The sequence below is a fragment of the Xenopus laevis genome, chromosome 9_10L (assembly GCF_017654675.1).
Source record: "Xenopus laevis strain J_2021 chromosome 9_10L, Xenopus_laevis_v10.1, whole genome shotgun sequence".
In the NCBI taxonomy this organism is placed as follows: Eukaryota; Metazoa; Chordata; class Amphibia; order Anura; family Pipidae; genus Xenopus; species Xenopus laevis.
In genome coordinates, this window is record NC_054387.1 from 32,997,719 (window position 1) to 33,017,001 (window position 19,283).

General features: G+C 38.8%; 2 protein-coding genes across 2 annotated transcripts in view; one reads left to right on the forward strand and one right to left on the reverse strand.

Annotated features, from left to right (window-relative positions):
- The window catches only part of dgke.L (diacylglycerol kinase epsilon L homeolog), a 199,915-nt gene that overhangs the window by 150,695 nt on the left and 29,937 nt on the right, over window positions 1–19,283 (forward strand). The gene's annotated exons all lie outside the window — the stretch shown is intronic.
- The window catches only part of c17orf67.L (chromosome 17 open reading frame 67 L homeolog), a 29,809-nt gene that overhangs the window by 3,864 nt on the left and 6,662 nt on the right, over window positions 1–19,283 (reverse strand). The window contains exon 3 of the mRNA XM_018235137.2: window positions 2,486–2,618. Coding sequence (XP_018090626.1) covers window positions 2,502–2,618 — 117 coding nt within the window. The 3' untranslated portion in view covers window positions 2,486–2,501. The remainder of the gene's footprint in view (window positions 1–2,485; window positions 2,619–19,283) is intronic.

Here is a 19,283-nt window from a genome sequence, read left to right on the forward strand (position 1 = left end):
CTGTGTGGCTTAAGCAAGGGAACCTGCGTGTGGCCTGTCTGCAGTACAGAGGGGGCCTTATTCCATTGCCCACCTTATGTACAAATTGTCTCCCTCTCCCTAAACTTAGCCTTTGAGTTTTATTAGTCTGCTGCTTATACTGTATCTACAGTTCGTATCAGAAGGCTAAAAGCGGCTGTAGGAACACAGCAGTATTTAATTATCCTGTCTGTAAGTGGCACTTGACAAACCTTAGAGCAGACCTTATAATGATTTTACAGCTGTATTAATTATACCATTGCCCCAATCAGCCCTGGAACAATACCGTTTTCACCCAGCACATGTGTATTTCCCTGTCGTGCCTGTTACAAAGAGTTGCTATGCAGGTCTCTGCAGTTCTATAATTAATACACTTTCTAACTTGAATGAACCTATATTTTATATGTATTTTTAACTTGCGTATTGCAAGCCTATATGTACATTGACAGGGTGTGATAGTGGCAAGCTACAAAAGGTTTAAATGAAGTGAAGCTGCTTATAAGGAACAATTTGGGTGATAATGAGAGAAACAGATGGGAATGTGGATGATAATGATTCAGACTAGGGGTAATTTCAGCCTTGATGTAAATCAAAAGAAGATGTTCAGTTTAACAGAACTGGTAAAATTCAGATACCTTATACTTATTTTAAGTGCATTTAAAGAACTTAGCATATACTGTATTAATAATGACTGTGTAAGATAAATGTTTCTATGCTCTTGAATTCTTTTTCAGGGCAAAAAAAAGAGGTCTGATGTAAATGGATTTTTTTAAAATATTGCATTCATTTGTGTGCTTTGAGCTTTAGAAGGGTTGCTCACTTTTCAGTTAACTTTTAGTATGTAATAGAACGGTTAATTCTAAGCAACTTTTCAACTGGCCTTCGTTTTTTTTTATTTCTTATGGTTTCTAAATGATTTGCCTTCTTGTTCTAACTCTTAATCAACTTTCATATGGCGGTCACTGACCCAATCTAAAAACAAATGCTCTAAAAGGCTACACATTTATTGTTATTGCTACCCTTTATTACTCTTCTTTCTATTCAGGCCCCTTTCCTATTCATAACATTACAGTCTCTGGTTCAAATGAATGCATGGTTGCTAGGGCAATCTGGACCCTGGCAACTAGATTGCTGAGATTGCAAACTGTTGAACAAAAAGCTAAATAACTGACAATTCTGTGGTGTTTACAAGATTAAATTATGTTTGGTTGATGCATATAGCAAGTAATATTCTTGTGAAAAAGTGACATATTCTCTGTATGTTTTCTGTACTCTACTTTTATATTTTAGTCTGTTTCGAAATTTGAGGGTAGTTCCTCTTGTTCAGAATTATACTATCTAGACTTAGGCTGGCCAATAAACCTGCCAATTTGCACTGCTTCTTCTTTTCAGGGAAAAAAAATCACTGACCCAGGTATCTTTCTAAAAAAAAATCCCTGCACTGTTATCTTGCATCTATTTTCTGGACCGCTTGTGTAAGCTTTCCTCATTAGAAAACTTCGGGCGACATCGGAAAACGAAGTGCTCCGAGTGCCATCCCACCGGCGATTTACATTGTAGCCGGCAGGAGGGCAGTTCGGGGAGATTAGTCGCCCTGAAGAAGAGATTTGTCACTGGGGGGTCCTAATAAAAATCCCTGAGCTGACAAATTGTTTTCCAGCTATAGCCTTGGGGCCCAGTGTGATCAGGGGCCATCTAGCTTTTTTCAATTATTATTTCTATTAATATTTATTTTTATTTGCACTGCTGGATCAGGTCAGGGGTGCTAAGATTGCCACCTGTCCGGATTTCACCCGGACAGCCAGGTTTTTAGAAGAGCTGCCGGATTTCCAAATTAGGACATTTAAGTGAATGACATGGCGATCAGCCAATCGCTGATCTCAAACTAATCAGTCCCGCCCCTACATCACCCGCCATCACTGCCCCGCCCCTGGAGTCACCCAACCCACCCCATCACTGCCCCACTCCCGACATCACCCGTCCCCCCTGTCCATTTTCCCAACACAATGAAGGTGGCAACCCTATAGGGAGCACTTCCTGGGAGAAAAAGGCAGGCAAGGCGCGTGCGTGTGCCAGATGGGTGCAGATCAGCTGAGTTTCTTTGTCAGGAGCCACCTGCCATGCCACCCCCAGCATTTGCCTTTCCTGCGTTGGAGGGGGTCCGAGGGGGTCGCCTCATTAGGGCATAGAGCGCAACTACGCTCTATTGCTTTAGAAGAGCCAAATGTTACCAGGATTCACTAAAGTGTGCCTTAAAACAGGTCTAGACTGAGAATCAAAATAGGAACTGGCATTTTAGGCACAAACAGCCCCCTACCAGCCCAATAAATAGTGATTGACTATGGCAACTTACAGCAGCTCCTCTGGCATTTGCCAGAACCCAAAGATTGCCAGTCCAGGCCTGCCTTAAAGTATATATGTGCTTTGGCATGGAAGCTACCATAAACAGATAAAAGTGAGGACGTACCCTTTTCCAAAGTAAATTAGACAGGGTTGACAATGTTGCGATTGCAGTGAGGCTGGCAATGAGGATTCCACCAGTGTTCAAAGAACTGCTCCTCGGATCTCTGTTCCAGGCGCTGAAGGTAGAGCAGATACTCCTGTTGGGAAACACACAAGTAACATAATTAATAATGTCTAGTTAGACATTCCCAGGAACTTGCAAAATTGTTTAGATGTTAATGCCAATGCCTTCTCCAGGGAGCACTGACCCCTCTGCTAAATACCACATGTGCTGCAGTGTTATTGTCAAAATACCCCTGCTCAGCGCATCATCATCACTCTTTAATGGCTGCCACCTTATAGTCCAATCAGATTTAGTTTAGCAGCAGCACCCGTAGGGATGTTAGATTTCGCTGTTGGGGATCCTAGGTTGTATTCCAGCCAGGGCACAACCTGTAAGGGTTTTGATATTCTCCCGTGATTGTGTAGATTTACTCCAGGTACCCCCCCCCTTCTCAACAAACAGACAGGAAACTGACCATAGTGTATGTATATTATAGGGACCCTAGATTTTAAGATCAACTGGGGCAGGGGCCAATAATCTCTGTAAAACACTGTGGAATATATAGGCCCAATATAAATAAAGTAGAACAAAAATGCACCTCTGAGGTAGTAAAAACATACGAGAGGGGTGAGATTTCAGGGCCAAAAGATGGAGTCACACTAGGTCAATATTAAAGAGAAGGACCACTAAGACTCAGAAAGAGAGTTACAAATCTAAGGCAAAAATTCTGGGTATAGACAGAGGACATAAGAGTGGGTTAGAAATTTGTAAAGCTTATTTTTTTCGCAGAGGTGGAGGCAGCCACTACCGCTGTATCAACTCACTTGGTGTATTCTTTCTGACAATCTGTACATTTATAAAGTGAAAACATGCTCAACAGACTCAGAAGAATGGAATTTTGCATATTCTCCATACGAAAAGTATGATATAAATTGGCACACATCTGGTGACCCAGGGCAAGAATGCCCATGTGGCAGCCCAGCCGTGATCCGTCCCATGTAGAGTTTACTGGAAGCTTTACTGGAGTCTATTTTGGCAATGTACTGCCGATAAATATTCCCTCTGTGTTTTAGCATGGCATGTATAGAGTGCTGGGAGCAGTACACAGAAATTATATTCTTAATATTTCGATCTCCACCAAGAGAGAGACATAAGTGTTTCTTCCAGCTATGGCACATGGGCATCTTTGGGAATGACTAGCTTTTTGTCACCTCTGCAATTCTCTGACAAATCAGCAATGATCACTAAGCTTGATGTGCCTTTTATTTAGCAGAAGGCATCAGCTATCTTAGATTAGTAAATAAGGTTTTAAAATAGATTATGGTCTCTCGATACAAAGGTCCCCATTTTCTCTCTGATTGAAATAATCTATTATTTCAAACTCCTCATAATATGCTCCTGATCAACACAGAAATGATGCACTTTCTTGTCCTGCATCAGTAGTGCTAAACCCAGTTCCAACTGGCCCAATTCTAGCCAGCCTGCAACAACGACTCCTTCCTGCGTTTAATACATTATTTGCATTTCTTTCACTAATAGCCTGCAGATACATACATCCATTTCAATTCAATATTTCACCGTTTACAAACCATTGGGCCATGGGCCACTAACAGCCCATCTGCACCATGTTGCCCCACTACCAAGCTCTCCAGCCCCCAATCATACCTCTGTCCTGATGGTTAATGGGCTTAGGAGGATCAGCTGTTTGTACTGCAAAAGGGAGCACATGATGCACTAGTAAAAGCCAATGAGAAATTTTGAATGGATGACGCAATTTTTGGATGCTATTTACTGGAGAGCAACTAGCCTCCTGTGGGTGGCTAATGCCTCTGGATCTGAACTGTTACCTGAGGTTCTAACCAAGTGTTGTTGGGGAATATTGCCAAATGAATATAAACAGCTACGGGCACCTGCTGGCTTCATAAAACCAACTTATTTTCAACTTTTCCAGACTGGATGAAGGACTCTTGTCTAGAGAAAGCCCTTTTCCTTAGCAAGTAATGGGCCCTTCTATAGGATTTCACTTTAATTTGTAAGTCACGCAGCAGTTGACTCATAGACTCAGAATCTCACACTTCTAATTATCTTTCACAAAACCTCCTCTTCATGTACTTTGGATCTAATTTCTGACGTGCATGGGCCATTCGCAGCACATTTTGCTCACGCCAACCTGGTGAGAATCCAGCTGCCAAGCAAAGCGGACGTCAACCCCCCGAGCTGGAGGGCTGGAGCCCCCCACCCCAGTAATGGCTCAGGAAAAAGATTAGTGGCATTACTCATGTCCAAAAGTCACATTGTATCACGTTACACTTTCACACCAAGGAGGGCTCTGTAATCGTGCATCTCACATACATCATCTCATGGAAAAGGCAACATAATCCAATGAAAGCCTAACGCAGTGTCAATCGGACTGAGGAAATGGACGAATTAGAATACTCCCCCCTGCCACCTAAATGAAATGTCAGGATTGTGCACTGCCATTAGCCAAGAACAGCTCTCTGACCAATTTAGCAAGGCCGCTTAGCTGTGTGTTAACAGTACTTGGCATTTATTAATCTAATTAGCAATGGTTTTGACTTGTCACTCCATAAAAAAGAAAGATACAGGGTAGAAGCACCAGTTAAAAAAATTGAAGTTTATACTTTATACAGTTTAGTATAAAGTACCTATTGATATGTAGTGATGGTATGGAATAAACAGTATCGTTCTACTTGAGCTTAGTGTCCCAAGCATGTGCATAATGTTCAAGCAGGGCGGATCTCCCATTAACCACATTTGACAAAACATGGCAGGAGTTCCCAATGCCGGCAGCATAGTGTTGGTGGGGGGTATTTTTGTAAAACAATAATATTGTTTCTCCTAACTGAAGTGAGAGCTCTTAGCCTGCACTACCGGGGACAGTGACCCTCATTTGAAAGCTGGAAAGAGTCAGAAGAAGGGAAATCATTTGAAAATGATACAAAATTGAATTGAAGACCAATTTAGCTTAGTATTGGCCACGCTATAACATACTAAAAACTTATGTAAAGGCGAACCACCCCTTTAATGTTTTGCTTATTTGGTGAAGGTTGGGAGTGTGCTTGTGTACTTGCTGCACCAGAAACCTCTGTTGTTATTCAGCTCAGAGGGAATCTTCCTAGGGTTATAATGTTTTCAATAAATAGCACTATCCTTTCTCTTTGGGGGGTTAGAGATTGATGAGGATGACCTGCCTGCAGACAGTAGCCAAAAAGTACATTTGCTTTCCGGTATAAAGCATATTATATTGTCTATTCACACCTTCACTTTACCCTTCATTCCCTATGGAAGTTTGTTTTTCACTGTTTCAGGAGCCTGCCTTTAATGTGTGCCTGTGCTGGACGGGTGCAGGCAGCACCATACATGTATAGGATCCGTTATCTGGAAACGCATTATCTAGAAAGCTCTGAATTATGGAAATGTCATCTCCCATAGATCCATTTTATCCAAATAACTCAAACTTTTGAAAGTGATATCCTTTTTCTCTGTAATAATAAAACATTAGCTTGTACTTGATCCAAACTAAGATATAACTAATCCTTATTGGAAGCAACACCAGCATACTGGGTTTATTTTATGTTTACATGAGTTTTTAGTAGACGTTAAATATGGAGATCCAAATTATTGAAAGATCTGTTATCTGGAAAACCCCAGTTCCTGAGCATTCTGCATAACAGGTCCCATACCTCTACTACTTTCCCACTGAGAAATGTGCATAGGATATTCATATAGCTGTAAGCATCACATATCCCATTTATGAACACACCACAAGGTGGTAGCACCCTAGTACCCCTACTCTTGAAGTATATTCTCCCAATGTCTAAACAAAAAGGCATAAACAAATCATATGCAAATCCTTTTAACACTAACAAATTCATAGATGCAGTCAGGAACTAATAAAACACAGTGTATTTTAATTTAGCCTCCCACTGGAATGCATCTGTGGTCTTCTCTGGGCATTGCATACACTTGTATATAGAACACACACTTTTTAGGGTGATATAAATATTATAGGAAGATGTTTTAAACATCAATTTGATATTATATGAACTTTTTTTCTCAAATGTGGGATTGATTTTACATCTTAATCAGCGGTGACCTCTGGTGGCCATTAGTGTATATTGTAGATGAACACTGCATCGCTGTAACATGTTGCCGCTTCTGCACACATCTTTACCCTGCTTTGCTTTATATTCAGAGGTCTATGGGTAAGGTAACAAACAGAATGAAAATGTAGTATTATTGCTAGAAAACATTATATTAAAGGGAAGACATTCATTTCACTTTTTATGAAGTTAATTCAAACGGCAAAAAAATCTGAGAAGGCAATTTTGCTTTATTTTTACTTAACATAGTTTTTCAATGCAGTACTTATATAGGGAGTGTGTATATAGGGGACAAATGGTGGGTTAATAATTGGAAATGGAACAGTAGTGTATTACCTTTCAGCAGGTTTTTACTTATATAATATTCTCAGCCTGATACCAGTAGAAAATATGAAATTCTCAATGATTCTTGAGCTTAAATGGGTTTTTCAACTTTGAGAAAATCTTTAGTATGATGTAGAGAGTGATATTCTGAGTAATTTTGCATTTGGTTTGCATTCTTATTATTTGTGTTTTTTGAGTTATTCAGCTTTTAATTCAGCAGCTCTCCAATTTGCAGTTTCAGCAACCATGCATTGATTTGAAGAGTCTGGGAGAAGAATAGGAATGGTTTGAATAGAAAGTTGAGTAATACAAAGTACCAATAACAATACATTTAGCTTTTACAATTGTAGCTTTACATTGCATTTAGTTTTAGATGTGGCCAGTGACCCCCATTTGAAAGCTGGAAAGAGTCAGAAGAAAAAAGCAAATAAGTTTAAAAAAAAACTATAAAAAAAATAAATAATGAAGATCAATTGAAAACTTGCTAGAATTGGCCAATCTATAACATACTAAAAGTTAACTTAAAGGTGAACTACCCCTTTAATATTCAAGCCTGGTGGTCTCCATTTATAGAAGACCCCCCTAACAGGGGTGAAACTTTGAAGACCCAGGCCCCTTATCCCACCTCAAGAAAAAATGTTCTGGACCCCAATGCATGGAATCGTGGGTCATTCCACTCCATGCAAGCTGCCTGTATAGAGGAAGAAGACTCAGGCCCCCCAACGGCCGTAGGGTCTGCCTCGTACATAGTTATGCCACTGCCCCCTAATTTTCATAATAACATTATAGAAAGTTAACATTTATTTTTCCAGGACAGCTATTCCCCTGTACTAAGCACAATTGTGTTGGAACAGCCCTCTCATTTGCACACAGTCTATGCTTGAACAACACCCAGATTACTTATAGTCTATACAGGAAGATACCATAAAACTATACAAACATAGGTACCCCCTGTAGCAAGCAATGGATGAACGGTAGTGTAATGTATACGCCTGTTCTGACTCCCAAGCAGTCATAATATACACGGCTGTTCCAACTACTTGTATGGGAAAGATGCACCCTAAACCAGTGGCGTAACTAGATGTTACTGGGCTCCTCAGCAAATTCTATCAATTTAACATCAGTGAGTTGACTGACTCCACCAAGATATATTGAAATTGCTCTTTAAATGGATTGCTGGAAATAAAAATGCATATTTCTTACTCCGATGTCCCTCTTGCAGATCTAAAACTGTTAATGGAAAACGATTCTAAAGAAATTGCTATACACGGCTGTTCCAACTACTTGTATGGGAAAGATGCACCCTAAACCAGTGGTGTAACTAAATGTTCCTGGGCCCCACAGCAAATTAATTTTAGGGTCCCCAACATATCTAGATGTTGCCCTGTTTTACCAATATATGTTGAAATTGCTCTTTATTTGGGCTTTATGGGGCCCCCCACAGGGTCTACTTACTACTGCTAATTATGGTTAGATCCTGCCCCCCCCCGTAGTTGCAGGATCTGCATCGTCTGCCCCTTCCCTTATCCAAAAATGTCATCTCTCTTTTTATAAAGCTATGGGGAACAATTGTAGCTGTTACATACAAACCTAACACAGGACAATACCTAATGTACTGTATGCAGGCTGATATAGGTCTCTAGCAGTGCATTTAGGGATGGCGAGCATGGGATTTTGGGTAGGTCAGAGATGGCCAAGTGTCAAAATAGTGATGCTATTTAAAGGGGTGGTTTACCTTTAAGTTAAGTTTTAGGGGGTTATTCACTGAACTCTGAATGCAAAAATCATGAAAAATTCGTGATTTTCTTAAATAATATTAGAATTTTAAAAAATCACAAATTTTTCGAAATGTATTAAACCACGAGGGCATCTCAGACCTGTTGAGGTTGCATATAAGTCAATGGGAGAAGTCCCAATGATTTTTTGATGTGCGCTGAGTTCCGGGCAATACCAAAAAGTTTTCGGGTGAAAATTACGAAAATAATTGTGAAAATCGGTTAAAAAAAGTCAAATTTTTTCCCGCAAAGCAAATTTTCAGGAAAATGTAATAATACATAAGTGTTAAAAGACCCAGAGCGGATTTGATCGGAGTTTGTAGCAGTAAATATTGAGATAAATTCGGACTTTGATAAATAACCCCCTTAGTATGTTATAGAATGGCTAATTCTGAGCAACTTTTCAAAGGGCCTTCATTTTTTCTTTTTTATATTTTCTGAATTATTTGCCTTTTTCCTCTGACTCTTTCCAGCTTTCAAAAGGGGGGTCACTGACCCCATCTAAAAATAAATACTCTGTAAGTTTACAAATGTATTGTTATTGCTACTCTTGAATTACTTGTCTTTCTATTAAAGCCCTCTCCTATTCATATTCCAGTCTCAAATTCAAATCAGTGCATGGTGCATGCTAGGGTAATTCAAATCAGTGCATGGTGCATGCTAGGGTAATTTGGACCCTAGTAATCAGATTGCTGTCATTGCAAACTAGAGATCTGCTGAATAAAAAGCTTAATAAATCAAAAACCACAAATAATAAAAAATGAAAACTACTTGCATATTGTCTCGGAATTTCACTCTGTACATCAAGTTAATTGAGAGGTGAACACATGATTTACGTATTATGCATCCATTGTTAATGCCCTTCTATTATTTCCGTTCTGCATAATTAATATAATGGGTTCTTTTAATAAATGAACTAGCATCTCCATTTGGCTCAGTATTTAGATGTTGGCTTTTTTCTCGTGTTTAGCTTTAGGCAGAGTTTTATGATTTGGCCATCTGATGCAAAGCAGTCCCTTTGGAAGTTCATGGTCCAACATCAGTTCTACATGCCTTCCAAATCATCCCCTCCAGCAAGGATCTGATCCGGTCAATGTATTGCTGTAATAGCTGAGCACAACAAGCGACATTCCCAGGGAGTATGTAAAACTTTTATAAGATTCCGTATTATAGCTCCGATATTCCGCCAAATCTTTTTTATGAGCATTCAATATCCTGTTGAAGTGTAAAATCATGTTTTTTTTACAAAATGACCATCATCTGCAGCATTGTGAAACAGAACTGGCTGCCAGCTCCATGTAGAACGTACCAATCTGGCAGCAGCTGCTCAAAATGCCTGCATGTGTAAAGAGCTTGCAATCAAAATACAGACTGTGGTCAAGGGAAGGAAACATAGCTACTTCTAGACCTGTATCCAGAGCTAAAAAAAGCTCAGTTCTTTCCTTGTTTTGGAATGGATATACATTTTGATTATTTAAAGGGTAACTAAAGTCTGAAATAAATAATAACATGCTGCATTCCACCTGCGAGGACGGGATCATACAAAAGAACTGAGTGCCTCTTGGTCTTCACTCCCCTGCGGTTGAACGGAACGCAGGGGAGTGCAGCCCAAAACGCTTGTAAGAGCCCTAAAAGTGTCTGATATATTGTGACCATACTGACAATTGGATGTATGTAAGAAAGCTAGTATGACTTAATCTCAGTCGGATCTAAGGGTCTTAATTTGCCCAGAGACACTGGTGGTGTATATTTTCTTAAAATGTGCAGACACATTTTTGTAGACATATTGTCACCAAATACACAGCAATTAAATAAGAAAGCAAAGTAGATGAGCTGTCAGTGGCTGAATAATGGAAAAGGGTTTGGGTAGACATATCTTGAAGGGTGCTTCTAATTAAAACAATGGGACTGTCATGTCTGGGAGATCCTTTGCTCAAGCCTTGTTCAATCTGTTGTCTGGTCTGTATGAAGCAGCACTGGCAAAAGCAGTACTGCAAGTGTCAGAGCTATCAGTGCAATCTTGTAAGTAAAACCAATATAATAATAATATAATCATATAATATATAGTGAATACAGTACCCCCTCTTGTAAATTATAAGGATATTATAAGTTACCGAGGAGTTTCATGACCATATAAAAACATGAGGCCGAAGGCCGAGTGTTTTTATACAGGTCATGGAACTCCAGGTTAGAAGCACCCTTTAAGATATGTCTACCCAAACCCTTTTCCATTATTCAGCCACTGACAACTGAATCGCCTCTTTCATGCCTTGTTCAAACCAGCGGTCTTCTTTATCCAAGATTTGGACCTTGCTATCTTCAAAGGAGTGTCCCTTGTCTTTTAGGTGTAGAAAGACAGCTGCGTCTTGCCCTGTAGTGTTCGCCCTCCTATGCTGAGCCATTCGCTTGGAGAGCAATTGTTTTATCTCCCCAATGTATAGATCTGTGCACTCCTCACTACACTGGACTCCGTATACCACATTGCTTTGTTTATCTTTTGGTGTTGGATCCTTTGGGTGTACCAGTTTTTGTCTCAGTGTGTTGCTAGGTTTGAAAAACACAGGGATGTGGTGTTTGTTGAAAATCCTCCTGCATTTCTCAGACACTCCAGCTACATATGGGATGACTATGTTTCGCCTACTATGTGTCTCCGGGCGGTTATTTCTATTGGTGTTCCTGTTGGGCTTGGCTGCTGCTGTTTTGACAAAGGCCCAGTCTGGGTAGCCACATGCTTTCAAAGCTCCTCTAAGATGTTTTTGCTCTTTGTCTTTGGACTCTGTATCAGTTGGCTTACATTCCGCCCTGTGGTGCAGAGTTCTAATGACACCCAGTTTGTGCCATTGTGATTGGATTAGTGGAAGAGTTTATATGCCAAGGACTTCCCACACCAGTCATTTGAACTGAAGAAGCTGCTCGGATGAGTAGTGAAATGTCTTCATTGATTACTCAGCAAGTCCAGTTGTTTTTAGATTTACCTATACTAGATATACCATGATCTGGATGAATAAAAATCTTTATAGTCAATCTGAGATATATTATGCCCCATCTCTGATCTACCAGACCATGCCCAAATAATCCAAAATATTTCCATCTGTTCCCCCTCACCCCTCCCACCTTTGTTGAAGTCCCCTGTCTCTTTTCAGGTCCAAGGATCAGGACTGGCCCAACTAATCAGGAAAATGGAGTTAGGTAGCCATGATGGTGCGTTTAACGGTGTAGTTCACCTTTCAGTTAACTTTTAGTATGTTATGGAATGGCCTATTCCTGAGCACATCACAATTGGTTTTCAATATTTGTTTTTTCATAGTTTTTTTAATCACTTACCATCGTATTCAACTATCCAGTGGGAGTCACTGCCTCCAACAGCCAAAAAAAACTATTGGTCTGTGCTACAATTTTACTGTTATTGTTACAGTATACAATTGTACTGCTTTCTTTCTATTCAGGCCCTCTCCTATTCATGTTCCAGTCTCTGATTCAAACAACTGCCTGGTTTCTAGAAAATTAGAACATAACAACTCCATAATTGCTAAAATTGCTGCTGAACAAGCTTAATAATTAAACAAACATTAAAAAGGAAAAAAATAAGACCTATTGCAAGTTGTTTCAAAATATCTCTTTCTACATTATGCTATCAGTTTAAGGACAGCTATTGTCAGTTTTGTATAAGGAGGTAAGCTGGGAAATACTAGATAATTGTTAGCAGTGTGTCAACGTGTGTGTTAACGTAAAGGCGTCAAAATGACTTAGGTGGTGGTAGCATCAGAGGGGTGGTTTACCTTAAAGTTAACACTTAGTACATTATAGAATGGATAATTCTAAACAACTTTTCAAATGGTCTTCATCTTTTCTTTTTTATAGTCTTCCAATTATTTGCCTTCTTCTACTGACTCTTTCCAGTGTTCAAATGGGGGTCACTGACCCCATCTAAAAAAAAATAGGGATTCACCGAATCCACTATTTGGGATTCGGCCGAATCCTCGAATCCTTGGTGAAAGATTTGGCCGAATACCGAACCCGAATCATAATTTGCATATGCAAATTAGGGGCAGGAAAGGAAAAAGTGGAAAAAATTCTTCTTTTGTGATGAAAAGAGACGTGATTTCCCTACCCACCCCTAATTTACATATGAAAATTAGGATTCAGATTCGGTTGGGCCAGGCACAAGGATTCGGCCAAATCCGAATCCTGCAGTAAAAGGGCGAATCCTGGCCGAATCCCGAACCGAATCCTGGATACCGTGCATCCCTAAAAAAAACAAATGCTCTGTAAGGCTACACATTTATTGTTATTGCTACTTTTTATTACTCCTCGTTCTGTGCAAGCCCTCTCCTATTCATATTCCAGTCTCTAATTCAAATCAGTGTGTGGTTGTTTGGGTAATTTGGACCCTAGCAACCAGATTGCTGTAATTGCAAACTAGAAAGCTACCGAATAAAGATCTAAATATCTTAAAAAAATACAAAAAAAACACAAATGATGAAAAATGAAATCATACTAAAAGTTAATGAAAAACCCCTTTAAGGAATGGGATTTTTTTTGTGTGTGGCTGACTGCAGCAAACTTGCCGACCAAAACCGTACTCAGCAGACATAAATGACTCCTTTTTAGTATTAGGGTAGGACTTCACGGATGATATCCGCACGATCGCAAAAACGCAGGCGTCAAATCGGATGCAACAGAAATAAGGTAAGTGAATGCATTGTCGCATGGTGTCGCAGCATTGATCCGACGCGACAAGACTATCAGATGCAGACGCGGCATGCAGCGTCAGCATCCAAAAGTCATGTCAAGTCGGATCAACGCTGCGACTTCATCCGACATTTCCATTACTTACCTTATTTCTGTTGCATCCCACGTGACGCCTGCGTTTTTGCGCAGGGCTTCGGATCGCGTGGAAATTGTCCGTGAAGTCTTACCCTTAGACATGTCTGTATTAAATCAAACATATACTTTGCTTAAAGATCTTATGGTGTGCTTTTGGTATTTGAACAGGGAATCTAATTTAATTATAATGGCTAAAGTTCTGTAAAATATCCATTTTATTATTATGATGATGAGCAATATGACTGTGTAATAATTTTTATATACATCCTGCCAGAAGATGGAGTGCTATAGAAGCAGTATATTACACATAATGCCAGTAGATGGCACTGCACAATGTTGTAAAACGTATCTGGAATTAAAAGTACAGGTATGGGATCTGTTATCCAGAATGCTCGAGACCTGGGGCTTTCTGTATAATGGATCTATCTGTAATTTGGAACGTCATAACTTAAGTCTAGGAAAAAATCATATAAACATTAATAAACTTAGACTGGTTCTGCTATCAATAAGGATCAATTCATCTTAATCTGGTTCATGTACAGGGTACTGTTTTATTATTACAGAGAAAAAGGAAATCATTTAAAAAAAATCTGGATTATTTAGATAAAATCTTTAAATCTTTAAAGATCTTTAAATGGAGTCTATGGGAGACGTGCTTTCAATAATTTGGAGCTTTCTGGATAACGGGTTTCCAGATAATTGATCCCATACCTGTATTAGGGTATAAAACAAAAAAAATTTTAACAAAAATTTAGAAAAAGTCGAATTGAATAAAAAAAAAAAAAACCTCTTGAATTTTGTCTAGGACAAATACCATTGACTAATAGGCCAGGTTTTAGATTGCGAATTTTTACATTTGGGTTTCAAAAACTCCTATTCAAGTTTTTGAGCTTTAGCACAAAAAAACACAAATTGTGGAAATTGTGGTAGAAACTCAAATATGAACAATCTGCATTTTGAAAAAAACATGTTTTCCGATGAAAGGATCCCTTTAATGTAGCTAATGGTTTCTTCACTGCGCCTGCTATGCCATTTAGCAATGAGCGCATTATCGCTCTCTGTACTAGTGGAGCCGAATTTCCGGGTTAAAGCCCGGAGATTCAGCTCTTAAAGTTACTTAAATACAAATGTTTCAACTTAAATACAAATTCAGCTTAAAGGAAAACTATACCCCCAAAAAATGTAGGTCTCTATAAAAAGATATAGCATAAAACAGCTCATATGTAAAACACTGCTTCATGTAAATAAACCATTTTCATAATAATATACTTTTCTTAAAGTATGTGCCATTGGGTAATCATAAAATAGAAAATTGCCATTTTAAAAAAAAAAGGGCCGCCCCCTGGGATTGTACGATTCACAGTGCACACAAACAAACCAAACAAACTATACATGTTAGGTCACATGAGCCAATTAACAGAGAGAGTTGTGTCTTTTGCTTCAACACTTCTTCCTGTTACAGTTAGAGTTGTAGTATTTCTGGTCAGGTGATCTCTGAGGCAACACACAGACCATCACAAAATTGGGGTTCTAGGCAAGAGATGTAAAAGGGCAGTATTTACTTAAATATATATTCCAGTTTGGTAAGATTCTTTAATATTCCACTTAAAAGGGTATAAATTAAGTATCAATTTTGGGGGTATAGTTTTCCTTTAAGAACAAACTTACAGACTCTATCTCATACGTAAACCGGGGACTGTCTGTATTACTATTATATTTGTTCTAGTATCCCCAGCTAGTGTTGCCACCTTTCAATAGAATTTGCACTGGCCAATGCTGGGGGCGGTAAAAAAAGGCGTTGCTTGACGGCAAAGGGGCAGGGTGTGACAACAAAAGGGGTGAGGTGTGACGTCAAAGGGGGTGGGGTTGCGGCGTACGATTCACCAGCGGTGAAAAAAAGGAATGTTTTGAGCAGATTGGGCCGGGCCAAGGGCTTTAGTTAGGGATGTTACAAATTTACCGTCAGCTACATTGCTGGTAAATTTGTAATACCGGCCAGGAGGCAACCCTATTCCCAGCTCAAAAGACAGGAAGGGACTTTAACTGAGTGCACCTATGTGTCTTCCACCATTCAGTCTGTATTTCTGGAAGAAACAGCTACATGATTTAATAGACCTGAATCACTTCCTATTCATTAATGATGGAGATCATATACAGGTGTCTAAGGATAAAACATAGACAAATGATAATTTTGCTATATTGTTTTATCTTTATTGAGAAAATAATTATTTATCCAAAGGCATTTTTGACAGTAAGTGGATATAAAGAAATGTATAATCACAAACATACATGCTTCACTGCTTAATGAAATCCCCTTTACTGAGTAGAATGTAGGCAATAAATATGCAGTTGTGACCTTTGGCAGAGGATGCTGGGATATGTAGTTACACAACAGTTGGCTGGGACCTGTCAATGTAACTAGCTGTCATAATGCTAGGCTTATGGAGTTAGAACATAACAAGTCTGTTGAGTCAGTACAGGCTCTCCGGAGTCAGATGGAAACATTTCAAGGCACCAGCAGCAGAAATCACCAACAAAATAAAGTGCTCTGTGCTGGCAGAATTTCTTCCTGTGCTGTCACAGCAGTAATTTGATAGGATGTAAATGGGGCTTAGTGCTAATCCAAGTGCTGGTGTATATGCAAAGCTTTCCCATAACTTTCTATCATCAGAAACATTCAGAGTAATATTTCTATTGCCGGTAAATAGCTGGTAGGAAGAACCAATTTATATTGCTCGTGTTTATTTCTAAGCTCAAACTCTAAGCTCTAAACTCAAATTTCAAGTTTGCTCATTGACATAGTAGTATATAGAAACAAATACGCGGCACTCCGGATGAAATGAATAAGGAGTATTTATTCCAACAAGAGATGGATCCACATCACCTTACGCGTTTCGGGAAAAGGTTCCCTTAATCATAGGCTTACAAGTCAGAGAATACCATTTCCTTAAATAGACAATATAACAGCGACATCTACTGGGCAACATCTAAATGAGTGTAATTCCCAATGTCAGTTAAACTGGTATTTTTCTTCTGTTTCGTAAAAAGTTTAAGACCACAATAAACTGTTAAAACTGTTTAACTGCGACCATACCTCAACCATGCTGCACCCAGCAGTTGATTTTTGCGACTCCAATATATTAAAGGGGTTGTTCACCTTTAAATTAACTTTTAGTATTATACTGTAGAGCAGTGATCCCCAACCAGTAGCTCGTGAGCAACATGTTGCACTCCAATCCCTTGGATGTTGCTCCCAGTGGCCTCAAAGCAGGTGCTTACTTTTGAATTCCAGGCTTGGAGGCAAGTTTTAATTGCATAAAAATCAGACGTACTGCCAAACAGAGCCTCAAGTAGATTGACAATCCACATAGGGGCTACCAAATGGCCAATCACAGCACTTATATGGCAGCCCAAGAACATTTCTCATACATGTGTTGCTCCCCAACTCTTTTTAATTCTGAATGTTGCTTACGGGTTCAAAAAGGTTGGGGATCCCTGCTGTAGAGAGTGATATTTTGAGACCATTTGCAGTTGGTTTTGATTTTTTATTATTTGTGGTTTTTGAGTTATTTAGCTTTTTATTCAGCAGCTCTCCAGTTTCCAATGTCAGTAATCTAGTTGATAGGGTTCAAATTACCCTAGCAACCATGCATTGATTTGAATAAGAGACTGGAATATAAGTAGGGGAGGTCTCAATAGAAAGATGACTAGTACAAAGTAGCAATAACAATAAATGTGTCGCCTTAGAGAGTATTTGAATTTAAATGGGGTATGTGATCCCCATTTGAAAGCTGGAAAGTGTTGGAAGAAGAAGGCAAATAATTAAAAAACTATATAAAATAAATAATGAAGACCAACTGAAATGTTGCTTAGAATCAGCCAACATACTAAAAGTGAACTTAAAGGTGAATGACCCCTTTAACCCACACATAGGTAGTCATGAACTAAACCTGCTTACAAATGCTATGCTAATACCAGATTTGTAGAAAATACATTAATTATCAAAGCCAAGAAAGTCACTTATAGCTTCTATAATTGTGAATTGTGAACCTAAAAGACGAAACCTTTATTCAAATACCAAAAAATTATATTCACAACTATTAGTTGAGGTCTGACGAAAGTCAGAAAAAACAAAAATTATTTTAGAAAAGAAAAAGAAACCCCACCAATTGTTATGCTTCTAAAATTGGCTAAAAATACTGCAACGTGAATTATTACACTTGTTTACTGACAATAATTCATAGAAAATTGTAATAAATTATTAAAGTGCTAGTGCTCCTATAAATTCATCCATACATAGATAAATTCATGGATTTAAGTAAAGTGCTGTGCAATAAATTAGATTATTAAATCAATTAAAAATATATAGAAAAAATGACCAGCTTTAGGTAGTGGGTTAGTAATTGAAGTCACAATCCATAAAATTAGATTATAGAAAATAGAAAAAATAGATGGTGGAGTTGTCCCATAAAGTAACTGCCTGATTTTTTCTAAAGCCTGGGACACCACAAAGATAAGGCAGGACAGGGTAACCGGGGCTGTGGCCTTGGTAATTAACTTGCCCTAAGTGTTGTTTAAGAGGCTAGGTAACCCTAAAAAGCCACAAACCGTCGGTCCCTTAGAAAGGAAGGAAGATTGTAAGAGGTTGTATAGAAAGAAGAAGGATTAGACCCCGAGCTCACTTGCCCCCACTGCCGTTGAAAAGCCCAACCCAAAAGTTTCCTATAGATCGATTTAGCGAAAATTCAATTTGACCACAAGAAGATCACTAAAAACGCCGACGTACGTTTCGCTAAATAGCTTTGTCAAGGCGAGAATCGCCTTGACAAAGCTATTTAGCGAAACGTACGTCGGCGTTTTTAGTGATCTTCTTGTGGTCAAATTGAATTTTCGCTAAATCGATCTATAGGAAACTTTTGGGTTGGGCTTTTCAACGGCAGTGGGGGCAAGTGAGCTCGGGGTCTAATCCTTCTTCTTTCTATACAACCTCTTACAATCTTCCTTCCTTTCTAAGGGACCGACGGTTTGTGGCTTTTTAGGGTTACCTAGCCTCTTAAACAACACTTAGGGCAAGTTAATTACCAAGGCCACAGCCCCGGTTACCCTGTCCTGCCTTATCTTTGTGGTGTCCCAGGCTTTAGAAAAAATCAGGCAGTTACTTTATGGGACAACTCCACCATCTATTTTTTCTATTTTCTATAATCTAATTTTATGGATTGTGACTTCAATTACTAACCCACTACCTAAAGCTGGTCATTTTTTCTATATATTTTTAATTGATTTAATAATCTAATTTATTGCACAGCACTTTACTTAAATCCATGAATTTATCTATGTATGGATGAATTTATAGGAGCACTAGCACTTTAATAATTTATTACAATTTTCTATGAATTATTGTCAGTAAACAAGTGTAATAATTCACGTTGCAGTATTTTTAGCCAATTTTAGAAGCATAACAATTGGTGGGGTTTCTTTTTCTTTTCTAAAATAAGCTTCTATAATTGTGTAACTAGGGGGCACTGTTTCAGAAGAAAATAAATCATGAACATGTGTTGCACTATACATAATACAATAATAGATAATATTATTTGGCTATACCTATGCCCCAGTCCTGTTATTCAAGGGGACCCATTTCATAACCCATATCAGGTAAAGATTTAAGACCTGTTATCTGGAATACTTCAGACCTGGGGATTTCCACATGAG